Source organism: Calonectris borealis, chromosome 5 (genome assembly GCF_964195595.1).
Source record: "Calonectris borealis chromosome 5, bCalBor7.hap1.2, whole genome shotgun sequence".
NCBI lineage: Eukaryota > Metazoa > Chordata > Aves > Procellariiformes > Procellariidae > Calonectris > Calonectris borealis.
The window spans coordinates 40,680,193-40,699,452 of NC_134316.1; the positions used below are offsets into that span (position 1 = coordinate 40,680,193).

General features: G+C 42.2%; 1 protein-coding gene across 2 annotated transcripts in view; it reads left to right on the top strand.

Annotated features, from left to right (window-relative positions):
* Window positions 1–19,260, top strand: part of RGS6 (regulator of G protein signaling 6) — a 284,238-nt gene that overhangs the window by 200,213 nt on the left and 64,765 nt on the right. For both annotated transcript variants that reach the window (XM_075151981.1, XM_075151982.1), the window contains exons 4-7: window positions 11,763–11,813; window positions 13,218–13,324; window positions 15,633–15,684; window positions 18,402–18,466. In XM_075151981.1, the coding sequence (XP_075008082.1) occupies window positions 11,763–11,813; window positions 13,218–13,324; window positions 15,633–15,684; window positions 18,402–18,466 (275 nt within the window). The remainder of the gene's footprint in view (window positions 1–11,762; window positions 11,814–13,217; window positions 13,325–15,632; window positions 15,685–18,401; window positions 18,467–19,260) is intronic.

The following is a 19,260-nucleotide window of genomic DNA, read 5'->3' on the forward strand; positions in this document are numbered from 1 at the left end:
TCCTTTCATTTTAATAAGTGTTGATTTACCATAAAATCCGTGTGGCATGGTCCCTGTTCTGCGGTCGGTGCCCAGGACTTTTTAAAGTAGGTTTCCAGCAGATGTGCTCACATCTACAAACCGGCATTTGCTTTCCGTCCCTGCTCGTTGGAACGTCCCGGTGACATCCCCGTCAGCCAGCCTGCTGCTGGAATGAAATTCGGAGGCAGGACTGACTCTCTCTGTATTTGCACAGCGCTGACTGGCGGGACCTGGAGGATATTACAATATAAATGTGAAACGGTTGTTATGACTGGAAAGCAAATACAAAAGATTTGTGAGCACAAGTGAAATGTGTTTGCTTTTTTTTTTTTAATTTTAACATTTGCAGGAAGTTTTTTTGTTGCAATATTTGCATGGTTCAAGTTTCTCCCATCACTTGTGAAACTCTGTTCTCTGAAGATCTTTTAAGACTTCTCACCCTAAACTTCTGATAAATTAAAATACTTCCCAAGACCTTTCAGAACACAGTGTTGCAGGCTTTAAAAAAAACTTTTGCTTTACACACAGAGGATTTTGAGTTTTATCTATTTGGAAACTAAAAGCGCCAGAATGTGTTTTGCTGCATTATAAGGCTGTTTTGTGCAAATTTGCCCAGGCAAACCGTGCCCACTGAGAAACGTTGCGAGGTTCGAGGCCGTTCCTGCCGCGCTCGCCAGGACGCGGCTGAGTTCAGAGCGCACAAAGCGGCTGATGTGCCCGGTTGCCCTGTTTCTAGAGAGCCGTACCAGGCTGGGTTTTGTCAAGAGTCAACAGTGACAGTCAACAACTTACCCTCACCCTCGTGAGGTTTCCAGAAGGAAGCGAGTGAAGCTGCTGGGCCTCAGACCGTGGCGTTGTTGGATGGAAGCGGGAAGGCAGCAGCACTGTTTGGTTTGTCCCACTGCTGTCGGGTGTTGCACCACGAAGCTCTCTGAGGAGCTACTGTGACGAGGCTGATCCTCGCTGCATGATGAATGGCTTACGAAGGCTGTGCTTTGTGCTCCTGCTTGGGTAGCAACCAAATACGCAGCCGTGTCTGCTCTGAGCCCATCCCATGTTCAGGGCCTGTTGCTGTCTGAAATTGCTACTTCGGAGCAGCCCATCAGCTTTTCTAAGTCCAATCCCATACTTACATGGAAAGGAGTTAAATAAAATGTTGGTCTTCAAATTCTTGGAGGGGAAAAAAAGATAAAGAAAGGAAGGAAAATATTTTATTAGATTCCCTCTTAGTATGGAAACAAAAATGCTTTCTAGAATTCATATAGACAGATACTTTGCAGTTCTAAGCTACACAATGTTTTGACAGTAGATTTAGTTATTTAAACTTAATGGTATTTGTTTACTGCAGCTTTCAGCTTTTTAAAATGCTTCTTACTTTCAGAAGTTATTTGGTAAAATAAACTTAAAGGTTTTACCAGACAGGAAATGCAATTTTAAAATGTAGGTATTTAAAGAGAAGTTCATTGTTGTTTTTACTGCGTCTATTATTATGCGCAGCCCTGTGACATCCATCAGATGTAGAAAAGAACAAATAATTTACCTATTTTGAACTTGTTACTTAATTATGAATATTAACAGATTTGTGCTTGTTGATTGTTTCAGTGTTATCATTAAATTGTTCTGCACATTTAAAATTCGCGCTGATGCAGATCTCTGCTCAAATCTAAATGCAGGACGAGCTGTTGCCAGCAAAATCAGAAGCTCCTTGTCAGTATAAGCACCTTTAACACATGGTTTAAGAAGCCCTGTTTAAAATATGGCCTCTAGTGTTAGTGCCAATACTATCTCTTTGTTTAGCATGGCAGTAAGCAAATTGTCAGCAATTGCTATATGATCATAATTCATCTGGCATTACCCTTGGCTGAAAGAGATTGTATGTGCAACCTTGATCCTGCTGGAGAATTGTCCATGATTGACAGTATAGAGATCCAGTGAGGCCAACTGCTCTCCAATGCATCCTGCATTATACGTGATTGAAAGGCCTAGCAGGGAAAGGAGGGAAAAAAGCTGTACAATACAGATTATTTCATTTTCAGGACAAGGAACTCCTGGAAGGAAAAGAGCTACAGATATCAGGTTATTTCACTTTCCAGGTAACGTGAGTGTTACTGCATCACTGCAAACACTGCGTGTGGTTCTCAACCTTTCCTGAAGAATGAGAGGGAGAAGAGTAGCAATGTATCAGGAAGAAGTTGGTTTTTTAGAGAATTTGATGATGCTAATTATCCTTATCTGTAATAGAGAGCACAGACAATAATGTTGCCGCAGTTAACATGGAAGTGTGTGACCTTGTGAAAGAGATCTGTTGTGGCCAGAGCTCTTTAGGAGGTTTAAAAATTGAGTGCTTCTGCAAACAGAATTACTGTGGAAATTCAGAGGAACCTGGCGTAGAGCTGAGGACTAGAGGGTCAGATCTCCTAATAAATAAATATTGTGCCAAAATCATTAAAATGCTGTAGCTTTCAGAGCACTTTACTGTCTTGCACCAGTCAGTGACATTTACCTCTTTCCAGGGAAACTGTTATAACACTGGTGAGGGCAAGGAGGACCTTGATGTGACAGCCTTTGAAACCCACTTTGTGAATGAGGACACAGAGTGAAGTGACCCCATGGTCACATGCTGAAATACACCAGTCACTTCTACATTTTATTGATCTTCCTCTTTCCTGGAGAAGAAAATTTGCTATTAAAAATACTAACATATGATTGAAATGTCAGGAAGATTGCCTTTGATTTAAAGACTGCGTGTATGACTTGCATAGCAGTAAGAATGTTTCAGCCCTAACAAGATCTGACTCTGGAATCTTCAAAAGCCCTGATTCCACAGCAGTGCTCGGAGTTGCTTCCCTTGCTGTTTTGTTGCTGAATCATTTTGACAGCGTGAGGAACAGCATCTAAACACTACTACATGGCAGAGAGCCAAACTGCTGAGCTATACGAGCCACTTCAGTAGTCTGAGTATGCAAAGGCAGAGCAGCCTGAAAAGCAACTATAAATTTATGATCAATTGTAGGTGTAAAGGTACATCTGGAGACATCTGCAGTTCTTAGCGATTTGTAAAAGGAGGTAACTTCTGATGCTACTACGAAATGTTGTTACTGTTGCTGCTGGGAGGCTGGGAGTGCAAGGTACAATTTTCCTGCCTCTTGTATACCTTTATAATGGCTCTCAAGGCAACGAGCTCGTCTTCTGTGGGTGTTACAGGAGGAACGGGTACAGGTTTGTATGACGCAAAGTGTGGAGTTGTTAATTTTTTGGGTTTGCAGTTTCCTTCCGTGCTTGTAGTAAGAGCAGTTTGTTTGGGGTTGCATTTGAGGAGAGAACAAGATTTGGGCGCGGGTCGTGCAGTATGTCTCTAATTTAGAGCAGGTCAAATTCCAGTCAAGCAACGCAACGGCAGAGGGGATTGCACTGGGGTTATGGTATATTCTGAGTTTGGGGGGGGGGGGGGGGGGTGTGGGGTGTGTGCGGTGTTTGGGTCTATCAGCATGCTTATTGATGCCAGGCCTGTCTGTACGTAGCCCAGACCTGATAGCAGCTCAGGGCTTCCAAGGCAGGTGAGGAATGTTTAGCACAAATAAATCATTGTGGCTACTCCTGTGGTAAGACCGCTGCTTGGCGTCGGTGTGTAAGCAGTCGAAGGTGCTGAGCGTCGGGTGCGAGGGCTGGGCCGACAGGACGCAGCTCTGTCGAAGCAGAGTGAGAACAAGGCTGAGGCTGGCGTAGCACCAAACGCTTTATGTTGGTGCAGGTCAACTGGAAAAAGACCTTTTGCTGGTACTGCTTTTTTTCCAGTTGAGGACCTGGTTTAAGCTGTGCTGGCAGACCTCTCTCACTGGGATTAACTCTGCCTCCATTAAGAGGTTTGCCAACTCAGCCTTACTAATACCGCTGTAGAGCAATCATTTTAAATCCAGGGCTCTCAGCTAGTGGCATCCTTCTGCTCCTCAGTGCTGGCTGCCTGCTTTTAAGTGTTGTTGATGGAAGGGTATTGCAAGCCAGAAGCCTGTCTTCGCGTATGTCTTTTGCTACTTGCTTTCACGCCTTGTCAAGGTACCTGAACTATTTTTAGATGGGCAGCATTGTAAAGAAAGCAGTCTGGCCGTGATATCGCCGAGATCTTACGATCTAATTTATCTTCGCTACCTGGGTAAATTAGCCCACACAGAGCTCTGCGCTGTCATGTCTGATCATTTACTGATTCCTGCCTAGTGAAAACCTCCCTCTACAGGTCTGCATCGTAGCGGGTACGTGCGCTTTGGTAGCCCGGCCGATTTGATGAGAAGGCAAAAGTCCCTCCAAATAGCAGTTCAGAAGCAGGAGCTATTAACAGGGTGAAAGTACACAAGGAATTTGGATTTCGCAAATCCAAATCTCTGTCTTTCATCTTTCATATCCGTCTATATTTAAAATGCAGGCAGAAGAGATTGTGTGTGCGTTACATGTAAAATACGTATTGGAGACAAAGATCAAATTTACACTGCGGTGCTGACGGTTAAATTGTGAATTTGCAGCCCATTACTTTGTAAGCTATTTCAAAGTGTGTTAGCACTCGCTTGCTAGAAATTCCCGTTCAATTCCCAGTTATAGCACAGAAGCAGCTCTGCGACTCCGGTGTGTTGCCCTCTGTCCGGTCTTGTTCCCTGAGCTGGTTCCCTCGGCTGCTCATCTGCTTTCCCCACCATGACCACAGGAGCCCGTGGCATTTTCTCTCTCCGTGGAAGGTTATCTTCTGTCACTCTCCCAACACCACAAGTGTCTATCAAGACCTTACAGTGCAGCCATGGGCCTGGCTCATTACTCTCTTTTGTGAAAGAATTTATTAATAGGTTTGCTGTTAATTTTGCTTCAGGGCCTGGTGTTAGGGATAAGAATGTGCACGAGTCAAACATCAGAGTTGTTTATTTTAATAGGCTTTTGATAAATCTGTGATCAGATTCCCGTATGATTTTGTTCACACAAATATGGACACTCATGCAACAGAATTACAACGTACTTCCTAAGTTCAAAAGCAACATACAAAACCCAGTGATTAGTATTTATTTGGGACTCATCTCTTGAAATAGCGACATTTGGTATAAATATACCAATTGGGCAACATACTGAACAGCTTTCTGTAGATAACACTTAGTAAAGGAGACAGAGGAGGGATGAAGAAATCATTGGAATGTCATATCAGCCCAAACACTGTGATAAATAACCCACTGTTGTCAGGAAAAGGCAGAGGATCAGAGATTTTGAACCCATTAAATTTACAAATATTCTGCCCTTGTCATTGGTTTATCATCCTGGAATGTTCATGCACAACTTAGCTCCGTGTGCTGCTTTCCATCTTCCCACCAAGCATCGTTCTTGCTTCACACAAAGTATTATATTTTCAAATTTTGTATTACAGGTAAAGTAAATTGTAAATTCAAGCACTCGAAAGTTACAATGAACAAAAAGACTCCTTAGAAACTTGGGCTGCTTTGATCAAAAAGGGGTAACGCTCCTGCTGCTAATGATTGTTAATAATTCACAAACAAGATTTAAAATGAATATAATGTAAAGAAAAATTGCTATTGCTAGAAGCTCTAAGCTGTTGTAGCTTTGATGATGCTCCTTGCTGACACTGAGTGGTGCAATTACCACATGCTGATGGAGGAGAGCTGCAATTACCACATTTTCTGAGTCAACTGCTGAGATTTTTTTTTTTAGTTGGCATTGGTATTTATTTATGTGCTTATTGTAGGCAAATTCTATAAAGTGCTTTCCCAATATTTGTAACACAATACAATATTTCTTTCTAATTTTTTTTTTCCTACCATAAAAACGGGCGCTTTGCATTAAATCCCGACCGTGAGCAGGAGTCTATACTTCCAACCTAGCTGAAATCACTGTGGGAGTCAGTGGAGGGCTCTGTGTAAGAAAAATAGTTGCAGGGAGTGCTGGAGGCCCTGAGAAATTTTGTGTGAAATTGTTTTGCCCTTTATCATGGGTGATGTTCATTTGTTTATTTTTGCAAGCCCAGTGGTAAAAGTGGGGATAATTAGTTAACCTTTTTGTCCTAGATTTACCAAGGACCCAGTGCTGTTTGGGGAGGGACCAAACCATGTTATTTCCATTTAAAGTGTGATTGCTGTGATTGGCAGGGTAGAAAGCAGCTTGAGTGGCTGCTCCTACACCTATGCATGTATTCTTATGTCATTTTGACTGCTTGTGGGTTTTTTTTTTTCCAATCTTGCTTTTTTGATAGAAATATTTAAAGATTGGTCTGAGTTCAGGAGCAAATTGCGTGGAAAATTTGGTGCTAAAATGAGTTCATCTGTTTTGAAGAATGAAGTGACAGGAAGGAGAACACACTTTCACCCTTGCATGAAAAGACTGGCTGGACCTTGAGTTTGGAGGTGACTGACAACAGAGGGGAGGCACGCAGCTTGTTTGCCATAGAGTGTGTCATGAAGTGGGTAGATAAGGTCTAGGAAGGAGCTGAACTTTTCACATTTTTCGTATTCCTTTTGTAAAATTAAAAAAAAGCCCTACTATGCAAAAATATTTAGGTGGGTTTTTTTTAAATCATTAAAATATGTTCAGAGAATATTAAGGTTACACTAACACTGGAAAAAGACAGGGAATAACCAAGCAATCTTACGTCTCTTCCTGTAGACGTGTATACATGACACATTCTTTCATAACATGATCAGACAGTATTTTTAAATTTTTTTTTAAGACCTTACTTTCTTCAGTGTTAGTATTTGTCAGTGCAATGTGAGGCTGTGAACAATCTGGGATCCAAAGCGTCCCACCTCATCGGCTGTGGTTGCTGGATGGTATCCAGTGATCAGGGCTCAGCTTAGCAACTGCCATGAGAAAGGACAGACTTTAGTCCTTGGTCACTGGTGCCACACCTGGGTAACACGAGACGTCCCGTGTCAAATCACTGTGGAGCTCTACTCGTCAGAATACTGCCCGCTCTGCCATCTCAGAATACTCAGCAAAAAATGCAGTTGTCTTATCAGACATAAAAAGAAACGCAAAGGTGCACGTTTGCTGAAGTTTCAGAAATACTCTTGTATTTTTTTATTCGTATACATATGCGTGTGTGTGTACGTACATACGTATGCCTTGTCAGGGACATGCCCAGTCCACGGGATGACGGGCAGACCCCAGTGGTCCTGGCTCCTTTGCCCAGAACCCGTGGCACAGTCTCCGCTCCAGGCAGCAGATCTTTAGAAATTGCTGGATCAGGGTACGTCGTTCTGTCTGCCTTTGCCATTTCATACAGTGCGTGGAAGATGGGCCAATCTCATTATAGATGGCTCTACGTTTTCCAAGTAACTCCTGGATTTTCTGGAAGAGGTAGAACAACTTAGGTTGAGTAGAAAAGGCATCAAATATAGTGGTGGTGACTCATCTCATTAACTGCATCTTGCCGATGGCCTCACACCTTGTGAACTTTTTTTTAATTTATCTTTTCGTGGCTGGCCACTCATTTGTCATGTTGACAGGCAATGGCCTTCTGAGAACACTAGCTACTATTATGGGATCACGGAGGCCGAACAGAAAATGGAGAAAATAGCAAGAAATATAAAACTGCTAGTCTGTCTCTAAACCAGGTAGCTGGATAAATGGTCATTGTGAATCCATTTGCACATAGACATACAGCTATTCTGTTGGTATTAAGCAACTTAATCTACTTCAGCTTCAAAGAAGAGCCTAAAGCAAAAAGATATATTTCATTATAGGTGAGGAGGAAATAGATGTTCACAGGCTGTTGACTAACCTTGAACTGAGCATACTGACTCAGAGGAAATGTAGATGTATGGAGAGGAGCACAGAGGAGATGGGAGCCATTCTGCTACCTGGATCCAGCAATACTTTCTGTTATGAAAACACAGCCAACTCTTTGTTTTCAGATGATCTCAATTGCCCTGTTAGTGTTTAGTGGAAACATGTCAGGGTCAAGGGTTTCCCTTGGGTGTCCTCTGAAAGAGCTTGTGAAATGTGGAATCTGAAAATTAGCCAGAAAAGATCTTTTTGGGAAGGTGAGTTATCTGAGGACTATCTGTCGGGCTTAACCTACAGGAGAGGTTAAAATGAACTTTTCTGGAGAACTTAGAGATAAAGGAATCTGTGTCTTGGTCTGACAGAGGAGAGTCTTGTAAAGGATTCACTCAAGTCTTTGCCGTGTCTTATAAGGATAAATCTGAATTTTCTCGTTTGAGGAAGGGCGTAAGTAGTATTTCTGGGTGGACAAAAGCAGCTTGCAGTGATAGAAACAGCCGCAAGCAGAGGCAAAGCCAATGTGTGAGTGTTACCCTAAAAATTGAAGGTGTTGTGGGAGATGGCAGTAAAGAGTTTTCATTATGATTGAATATTAATTAGTGACATGGCTATTAATGATGACAGTAATTAACAGAGGAAGGAAAGACTTGTCGTTGTCCCGAGGGTGAGTAATCAGTCTTGGCAGGTGATAAATAATGGTTCAGCAAACTCAGCAGAAAGATAATCTGTCTGCCTCAGGACAACTGGAGAACAGCTATAAAATCTTCTAGGCTCTTGGCAAGATTCAGGAATGACTTCATGTTTTTAACAGAGACAAATTAAAATCCCTGATCTCAAGTGCTGCTTATATTCCAGAGTGGCTGATCACAGGAGTTCTGGTTGAGTTGGTGCCTTCAGTTTACTTGCCCCTTTAAACTTTTCTTTTTTAATCTTAATAACAGTGGGAAGAAAGACTGGGGAACCAGCTTTCAGCATTACTTGAATTTTTCATTGTAGTTTGATGAAAATTGAATAGATTCCTCAAAAGAGGCATAGAGCTGGGGACACGATCATTCTCTGTAAAAATGGAGTGGGACTTAATCCTGCATTAAGTATTCCTGTATACCTGGAAAGGGATCATGCAGAATGCACTTCATCTCCCTTGAGCAAAGCAATGCACTACTCTAGATGATTTTTAGATACCAGTGTCATGTCACTTGGCAATAAGATGCCTAAGAGATGACTGCAAGCCTCTAATCTGAGACCAAAATCAGGAGAAATAGTGGACTTTTTAGTTTGGGGGATGAACAGAAAACCCAGGAAAGATTCTGGTTTAGCTTGAACAAAGACAGCAGTTTGTGAGGTTTTGTTTTGTTTCTAACAATACAGAAGCACTTCAGTTTGGGTCTTCTTGAAATAGTTTTCTAACCTCAAATGTTTTGTTCTATCTTTAGGATATTTTTGTTTTGTAAAAGGCAAAAGGGAACATCCGTGTTTATAAAATAGAATATTTTATTAACAAACTTGTCAAAACAACAGTTACTGGCTCTGAACATTCTCCCCATATGTTATTCAGCTAGCACTGTTCACTAGTTGTGTTCTCATCTAGCAGGTAGTTTTGGACCCCTCAGACATCTTTTTCTGAATAAATTTACTATTCACAAAAAAAATGATATGACTTTAGGATACATCTGGCAAGCTGGTTTCAGTAGAGACAGGAAAGTGCTGGCACCATTGCCAGAGGCATTGGTTAGATGTTCTGCAAGGTACTGCCTGCAGTTCTGGTGACCCCAGTGCATAGAAATGGAACTTAAATTTGAAGAGTTACTGAATGGTAAAGTAAAGGGAGAGACCATCTTAAGAGGAGATTAAAAGAGTTTGGTTGGTTTAGTGAAATGGAGGTAGGGAGGCAATGTGTCAGCCCGCTGTAGAAACACTCAGGAGGAACTATCAAGGAAGAGGAATAATTCTTTCCTTTAAATGATAATACAGGTATGATATCAAATGCATATAAATTGCATATTAATAAACTTACGCTGGGAAGTTACAAAAAGAGTTCTCTCTATCAAAAAAAAAAAAAAAAAGAAAAAAAGGGTTTTGGAATAACTTTCCAAATAGGATAGTGGCAACTTAAACTGCTCTTAGGTGGAGTTGGGAGGTATGGAGAGTGACTGTACAGCTGAGAACACAAGCTTGTGAGATCGGTCCTTTAGTATCTGGTTCGTTTATACCAGCAAGGCAGATTGAGAGAGTGCCCAGCTGCTGCCTGTTGGTCACATCTGTTTGCCCCGTATTTAAGCGAAAGCAGATGCTTCCCTGATCTTCAGGAAGGAGCTCTGCTGATGGCCTGCGAGGGACAGGTTAAGCTGTTTCACTTGCCTTGGGCGGGGGAGGAGGGAGGTCAGGTCCATATTCCTGCTTGCCGCTGAAGCCTGACTGGAGAGGACTTACTGGTGCTCCTTGCGGAGTCGTGGGTCAACTTGCACTGTCGGGGGGAGCGGGAGCTGTCGTCCCCTTCAGTGTGGAGTAGAGCCCACATTTCTAGTGGGAATTTCACCTCTATGGGAGAGTCACTCAGACCTGAAGATATTGCAGGGACCTGGGACACTAGCGGTGCCGGTTGTCTCTCTGTGGCACAGCATACTTGTGACTCCTGGCCTTCGTTGTATTTAAGATTTGTTGAGGATGTGGGGATGCTCTGGGCCTGTGGAAAGCAAAATGTTCTTCAGATCTTTTCTGAAATAGGCATCATGTGGGTTATGCTGTTTCTTGCAGTACCCACCATGGCTGAACTCAGAAGTGCTCCGTGCACATAGGATCCTCCGGGGTTTGTTTAGTAAACCTGAACCATGCGGTTGATCAGTTCCTTTTTGTAGGCTATCTTCAGCTGATACACCACAAAGCATAGCACTAGGTATTACCGGGGCTATTAGCCTACTGTATACGAATGCAAATATTTCTCAACAAATTGACTGTACGCCGAGAAGGGCTTGGTGGTGTGTCTGCATCCAGACATGGCATCGTTAGGTTGTGCTGCAAGCTGCTATAACTTGGCATGGACTTGCTAAATTGCCTCCAAGTGCCTTTGCTGATTGCCTTTAACTTTGGACAAGTCATGTTAGCTGACTTGTACACACCATTATGTTTCATTTTAAGCTTAACTTCCTGAGTGTGGGGTTTAACTAAATTTTGCTGCCCTGTCGTGGTGTTTTTGATAAAAGGCCTTAGCTTCTACTGAACCGCGACAAGTTTTCCACTTCTGTGATTTCCATGTGAGCAACAGAGAGGTTGTATACATGCAGAGGATCAATCCGAGAGATCTTTAAGCTGTTTATAAGATAGCAACAAGCTTTGTAGTGCTTGATGGGCCCTGAAAACCTAATAAACTACTTGATGGGCCTTAAAGACTCCCTTCCCTGCTCCTGGCCACCGTGCTGCTGGTGCGATCACTAGCAGGTGACAGCTCAACGGTGGCTCGGTTACAGGCACGCTGAATCCCACTTCCTTCTCCAAGACACTGCTTGTCTTTGACATAAGCGAGACTTTCCTCTGTCTTTTTTTGACTGATAACGCAGTTCTGTACTTTTAGATTATTGCCTTTGACATTACAGGTGCAGGGTGCCAGTAAAAGCTCCTTCGTCTCCTTCCTAGTTAGTGCTTGCAGAAACGTAACTCCCTGTATGTTGAGGTGAGAGCGAAACAACTGAGAGAGAACAAGTTACATGGAACCGTTAGAGTAATATCTGACTTAAAGTATATCAAGGCTCCTATTACACAGAATACTTCTTTGGACTTAGTACCTGTCAATAACTATATAATTACAGTATGGCACAAGAAGGAAAAACATTCTGAAATCTCAGTGGAGATAAAGAGGAAAATGGAATAAAATTTGTGTCAGTTCTATTGTATCTATCTCAGTGTTATCTCTCTCTCGGGCTCTAAAACCCTGTGGTCTCAGTGTTTAATGCTTTCTTCACTTTTTTTTTTTTTTTTTTAAGGTGCTGATATTGTGCAGTGGCTTATAAAGAACCTCAGCATTGAGGATCCAGGTAAGGTGACCACAGCTGGGGAGGAACAGATACTCCATCTGTATTGTGTGTGCCATTAGACAGTAGATGCTATTTTGCTGCAGTCTAAAATACCAGTAGAACAACGTGGTTGATTTAAGCATTGGAGGGAAGGAGGAGGGAAAGAGATAAGAATCAACATCTTAATTAAGTCTAATGCCTTACACCACAACACACAGAAAGCACTTTATAGGAGTCTTAGCCTGTCTGTGAAATTGTTGCTACCTAAGAAAGCCTGATTGATTTTAAGGTTGTTCCCAGACTTAGAAAGGAAGTTGGTGCATGTGTATGGTTAAGTGGCAAAGGCAATGACAGGTTTTCGTGATGTGGAGAAAGGTAGCCGTGACTGACAGGACATACTGGCCAAGGATGACACAGACACCACCATGGGATCAGATGATGGCTGCTAATTTATCACAGCAGACAGATAAATGGATAATCAGCCGTAAACAGTGATCAGTGTATGGCCCAGTCCAAATACTTCACTCTGAAGAGAAACCAAAATCGTTTTGGCACAGTTAAGAACTATTCGGAAAAGAGGAAGAAAAGATCTGCAGGTCCAGAAGTTTCTTTTCCTTTTCTGGAAAGGGAAAAAATCCAGCATCTCGCCTCCTAGTTTGTTTCTGCTGCCTACTGTCACCATGTAAAAGCAGAGATAAGAGGCAGTGTCGTCTCACCCAGGGCATCCCTATACACACATGCCTTCTCATGAGTCCAGTCAAGTCCCAAATCTGAATTTCAGCTGCAGACAGTAGCTTTATTATCTATCTGCCTCGGAGTGCGTGGGCAGTTGATACGTATTTTGTAACTCTGAGAAAGTTGAAGCGGCTTTTGACAGCTGACACTGGTTGAGAATCTGTGCAAATGTACCTCTGCGGTGGTGAAGGTTGCCCTTGCCGTTGTTGGATACGTGCTCCCCTTTACCTCAGCACCGTTTCCTCTAACAAAAGCAATGCTACGGTGTCAGGATTTGTCTTTATGAATAAACATGCTGCTAATGACCTGATGTTGCAGGTGTTTGTCGGATTTGATAGAGGCAAGTGGGGTTCACTGGTGGAACAGGCCTCTTGTCAGCTGTCACCTGTGGCAGATAATGTGCTTTGAATTGAATTTTAGACTCCAGAGCCGAACTGGTGTGTGACATTTTGTAAACATAAAACCAGCAGGTTAAACATTTGAGCAGTGTTTCATCTGTATTGTAAGGCTGATTTCTGCTCTCCTGCTTTGCACCGTTTGGTCGGAAGGCGTAAGGATGCGGTGTGGGTACAGAGGCGCGTGCCTGCAGCAGGTCTTTGCGTGAGCCATCGCCAGGGCCGCTGCTGAAAGCAGAGGAGTGTGCAGTGCCTGTCTTCCTGACACATCCCCGCTGTTTTCTCTCTTTCACAGGGGAAGCAATACACTTGGGAAGTCTTATCGCTGCACAGGGTTATGTCTTTCCGATCTCAGACCATGTCCTTACCCTGAAAGATGATGGGACGTTCTATCGTTTTCAGGTTGGTGAGCCCTCTGCCTTCCTTGTGGCCCCTTCTGCTGTCCCTGCAATAATACTGCTGAAATCACCCACTCTTTATCCCTAAGCACCCGTTAGGTCTATGAAGCCAGGGATTGAGGCGTAGGGAGTTATGAAGTCCCTTCAAAAAGATCTGCTTTAGAATCCCAAATCACTCTTTTCTACTTTCTGACCACAGTTTTTACATAAATGAACTGATACGTCCTGTGATTATGTTTGATACTTGATTCCAACGCTGTTGTACTCAGAGTTGAACTAAACCAGGAGAAAGAAAATGACTTTCAGGTTCTAACCCTGGCACAGAATTGAGTAGCCACCCTCCTGTGCAGAATGGACCAGGGCAAACTTTGCAATTGGACATTCAAACTCTGGCACAGCAGCAAATTCAAATTTTTATCCTCTCAGTTACAGATTGGTGTGGGAGGGGGCAAGCTTCAGGCTTTGGCACTTTTACAGAGGATGTGTAACCTTGGCAGTCACCTAAGCTGGGACATCTCTATCCCCCAGCGTTCCTGTGCCTCCAGATGTGTTGAATTTTAAAGCATCCTGCGCTTGAGTTCTATGCCCTTTCCAAAGACTGCTGCTGTCAACCTCCTAGATAACTGAGTGCTTGTGCTGCAACAACTCCTTTTGGGCAGATTACATGACTTTAAAAGAGGCAATAAGTTCAAACCTGGAGTCCTACTGCCTAATCCTTCTGGCTGAATTTGTGTTTTTCTGTTGCATGATCCCAGCCAGCTCCCGTATCTTTCCTGTGCCCTCTCTTCTGTTCACCCTTTACATTTGTTTTCTCTTATTTAGTTTTCATTTGAAAAGCCTGTTCTCCTCTTTGCATCTGATGTTGCTGCTGCTCATGCTCGCTGTCCTACTGCTAATGCGGTATTGTGTTATCATGTGAGACCAGTGGCATGGTGAACAAAGAAGCCCAGGAGGTCACAGACCTCCCCTTATCTCTCCCCACCTTCTGGTTACCTGGCATCATTCAGACTAAAATTTTTCATGATAGTTCCCTTGCTTTTCTGAAAGTCCTGCTCCTTCTGTCATGCAAGACTTGACAGAAGCAGGGGTAATACTGACTGCCCATTTAGTTGTATTTCTCTCTATTTTAAAAGAATGACACCATGAGAAGTTGTCCTCTGCAGCTCTCAGGAGCTAGATTTCAAAAGCAGAGTATCATTTAATTTATTTTCCTTATTTTAAGCCTGTGTAAACCACATCATCAAATTGTCTTGACTGCTTATTGACTTTGCTTTCCCTTATCTTTTCCTACAACTTCTGCTTATTCTTTGCCTGTTGTCATTTCCTGCAACAGTTCTCCTCAGCCGTTTTCTGCAAAAATAACCTGATAGAATAACTTTTCTTTTCCATTACTCTCCTCTTGCCATTTTCTACCTCAACATCAGTCCCTCCTTTAACAGAAGCTCATCATCTCTGGAAGTTCATAAGATATGTATCAGTGAGGAGTATTGAATCTTGTGTTGTTTGATCCCTCCATGTTTTCTCACTGTACTTTGGTGCAAGGAATAGTCTGTGTGTGTGTAATGTCCTACGCCCATTTGTGGCATTACATCAGTAATGCACAGCAGTGTTCTGTAATTTGTGTGATCACAGGGACGTTATTTTTCATTCATGTTAAAACTGAAATACAGCCACATGTAGGTAGTACCTTGTAATGAATTGTAGCAACTGCAATATGCAGACTTGGATAGAAAACAAAAGCAGTAAGCTTAGCAAGACTTCTGCTTTCAGAATGCCTCTAATCAGCTGAGTTTTGACCTCTGCCATCTGTTATATTTAAAAAGTAAATTGTTTTGTAGGCTGCCAACCACACTGGTAGCTGCTCCAAAAGAGCAAGTGGTGTGTAGCATATATAAAAGGCCATGAGGTTTCTCATGCTCCTAAATAAAAAAAAAAAAAAAAAAAAAAAAAAATCAGGGTGCTTGTGAGTATCTGGGGAAAGAGGAGGTTCTGGGGATAGAGGGTAAGAGGTCCACATTCAGATGAGATGGCAACAGTGTCTAAAATGTCATCAGGATACTGGACATACTGGACATCCTCCTCAAGAGATGCTTGTGTTACAGCATCTCTGTTTACCTGCTGTGAGGAATGTTAAAGGTGATACCTTCCCGGAAAACTTCCTCACTTTTACTGAGATCTGTGGCAGTGTTTCCCCTGAGGGCAGAGACTGGGCCATAGACTTTGTGATTCTTCTTTCTGTACTTGTAATGTTTTTCTGCATCTGAATTGTTCTTCATGTCTTAAATTACAAAAATGCCTATGTTGTTTCTTAGGCACCGTACTTTTGGCCTTCAAACTGCTGGGAACCAGAAAACACAGATTATGGTGAGAGTATAATTATTTCATTGTAGAAAGTTAGTACAGAAAGTTTGTGATGGAAAAAATTGTCCTTAAAATAATTACTGTTGGCCATCTAAACCCTTCATCAGCAGAGTTCCTCATCTGCCGCAGCACCAGAGGCAGATTTGTGCCTTTCTCAAATACATGAAGTGAAATCCCAGGGCGTCTTAAGCCCACGGAGCTGGAGCCGTCAAGTTCAGCAAGGCCAGGGTTTTACCTACCGTTACCTTCATTCTCCCATAGCTCTGTTTGTTTCGGCAGGATTTATGGCAAGCAGAATACTGCTGCTTGGGAATCTTAAATAATACCAATATTGCTTTTGTGGGAGAACATACTCTGATCTGTAGCTGGATCTGATATGTTGATCAATAAAAAGTTACCTCATCTGGGCACTCATCTGGCTGATCAATAAACCAGTATATAACTGATGGCAACCCATAGTTGAAGTTCTCTGATATATGACATCAGACTTATTTTTCCCGTTTTTTTTAAGATTACCAGCTGATAGCTGGTAAAAAAGAGAAGGCTGAGCATGGTTTATGAGCTAATAAACTGCAACATGGTGCGTTAAACATGTGAGTGCCTGCAGACAGCGATAATACATAAAGAAAATATGTTAGTGGTGTTATCTTTAGCTGTCTGCATGCAATGTTGCTGTCTCTTCCAGAACTGCACTTCTTTCACGGTTAAATGATAAAATCAATCGTTGCGTCCTGGTGTGGCATTGGAAGAGGAAGTGAATCCGTGTGTGTGCTCGTAAAACAGGAGCTTCTGGAAGTGCTTCTTTTGAAATATCTCATAATCTAAGATCAGTTTAGAACTCCTCCCTGAATAATCAGGTTTTTTTTTTTTCCTGGGCAATAATTACTCATCATTATGGATTCTGGAAATCATTTGCTGGGGTGGAGAAGTAGCCTGCAATGGTGTCTGTCATGTGATAGTCCTCATCTGCAGGGAAGCTAGCACAGACTTATGTGATCCCAGTGAGGGAACTGCTTAGGAGGAAACATGATGCTGTTCATTATATGCAAAATAATTTCCAGATTTTACAGTCACCATATATAACTGTCTGAACCGTGCCAAATATGTATTCTGTAAATATCAGAATAACAATCTGAAAAGGGAAGTTCTGTTTTTTCCTATAGTATCCGATAAATAACTGGTTTTGCATCAGATTATTGTGCTGCAAGGGCATTGAGTGGAACAGTACATTTCCAAATAAAGCCCATATGAGCTGACCCACAGCTGGGCAAGCTGCAACTCCACTAGTTTTGAGTCCTGTAGTGACAGATTTTCATCTGTCCCAGAAATCTCTAACATATGCTTATAATCAGCCTTTGCATATCAGAGGTCTGTACAGATGGAGTCTTCCCAGGAATTAATCCCAAACTAGCAGTAGACCCAAATAAAACTGAAATCCCAGCAGCTCTTCATACTTTTTCTATTTGCATGGATCCACTCACAGGACAGGAACTAACTTGCTGATGGCAAGGTCACTGCCTAGCGTGAAGAAATACTATGAGATGACTAACTCTCACTTTATTTGGTGTTGTAAATGGCTTACAGATGAAACTGCTCTTGAGATGTATAAATATAAATATACATGAACTGATCAGCTCTGGTTAACGTGCATAATATTGGCTCATTATATGAAGGTTAAAATTATAGGAATAGCATAGAATAGAATTATATGGGTAGCACTGTTTTTTACATATATTTTTAAGTAGAATAGGTTTCCAATGGAAAACATCTATGAAGGTGTCAGAAAATTGTATTTATCTGGAAACCAAAGCCCTGGGGTTTTCAAAGAAAAGCTGAAATTTTCTCAAAAAGATTTGTTGCAGTTTTATGTAGATGATGCTTTGCCTTCTGCCCCGCTCCAGTTTGGTGCGCTGTTGGACAAAAGGTACCTAGCCCTGCAGCATGAGAGAGGGCAAAACACAAGCTGTAAAATTCACACCTAGATCCATCCCAAAATGAGAGCACTGGACGTCTCTTACATAGTTCACACCTGACCGTATACCCAGAGTGTGCTGGGGACCTTGTGTTTCAGCCTGTAATGGAAATGGGGTCAGCTAGCAGTGCAGCTGAGGCTTTCCGCGAAAGCAGCCTGGGACTCGTTTGGTGTTGTGCACTGGGCTCATCGTGTCTCTCAGAATCCCAAACCACATCAGTTTCTGCAGTGTCTGCCTATGGTGAAATGTGAGAAGGCTTTTCTTAACCATTTGAAATGTGTAGAATAAGTGGATGGAGCATATGAAAAAATGCTCAGATCATACCTTTAAAATCTGGCCCGTATTTCTGTTTTCATTTCAATATCCTGAATTTTATTATTTTTTTTTTTAAACAAAAGGGGAAGAGAAGTGCAGGACCGCTCACTTTGGCAGGCATATTCCCAAAGTGCTGAGGGGAACAGGTTGCTAATGCTAAATCTTTTACCAGCCCCAGAAGCAATTGTGCCTTTCTCAGACATCTTGTTAGGTCCTGGCATCTACTCTCAGCACTTTTAAATGAGATGTCCCAGATGTTTAAGGCCCCTGAGATTACTAGTGGGTAATATCAGCTGGGTATTCAGCCCTCTCATTCCTTGCCTTGTGTTGCTTTCGATGAGAATGAACAGTGCATGGACCACTTTTTTCTTTTTTAAGAACTAGTACTAATAATCTGTCTGTAATTGTTTTCCATTCTGTTTCTCCCTTTAGCCATCTACCTTTGCAAACGGACCATGCAGAACAAAGCTAGGCTGGAGCTGGCAGATTATGAAGCCGTAGGTACACTGCTGCTAGAGTTTAAAGCTGGGGGGTGTGGGGAGAGCTTTGCTTGCCAATTGAATGCTGCCATTTTGTGCTTTGGGGTCAGCCTTTACTGTGTCTTTTTTTTCAGTTGTCAGAATTGTGTGGAGATTGATCTGGAGACAACACCAGAAATGTGATTGGGGAACGTCCCTGGCTTTGCAACATCTGAAATTAAAACATCTGCTGTATAGCCAGCCCTCCAAGATTGGGGAAATCTCACAGAAGTTTACATTGGTTTCCTCTTTCCAGTTAACAGTTTCTGGTTTATATAGCAGATATTAAGACATGAAATGATGGCTTTCAGGTGCATTATTGGGCAATTAAATTGCTGATGACCCATCTAGTTGCGGGCCTTAAAAGGAAAGTTTCAGATATTAGCCTTGGACTGCTTTCAATATGCCATATAAAAACTATTACTCAAGCTTATTCAGGGCATATTTTCTGTTATGAAATGATTATCCATAAAAATATCCCCAACCTTGGCTTCAGATTGTGCAGGGTTTGGGTGGAAAGGAGTGGGAAGATGGAGGCAGGAGGGGCAGGGCTGGTGTGAGTTTCTTTGAATGCCAGCAGTGTAATGCTCTGACCAGCTGAACTTTTCTTTCTATCATATTGACTTTTATTTTTGTTTACTAGCTCAACAGTGTAACAGCTGAATTTCAAATGTGGAGTTTTTCGTTGGAGGGTTTGTTTACAAAGCTGGCTCTAGTGCACTTCTGTGTTCATGTTTATTACAATGAAAACATTTTTATCGCATATATATTAG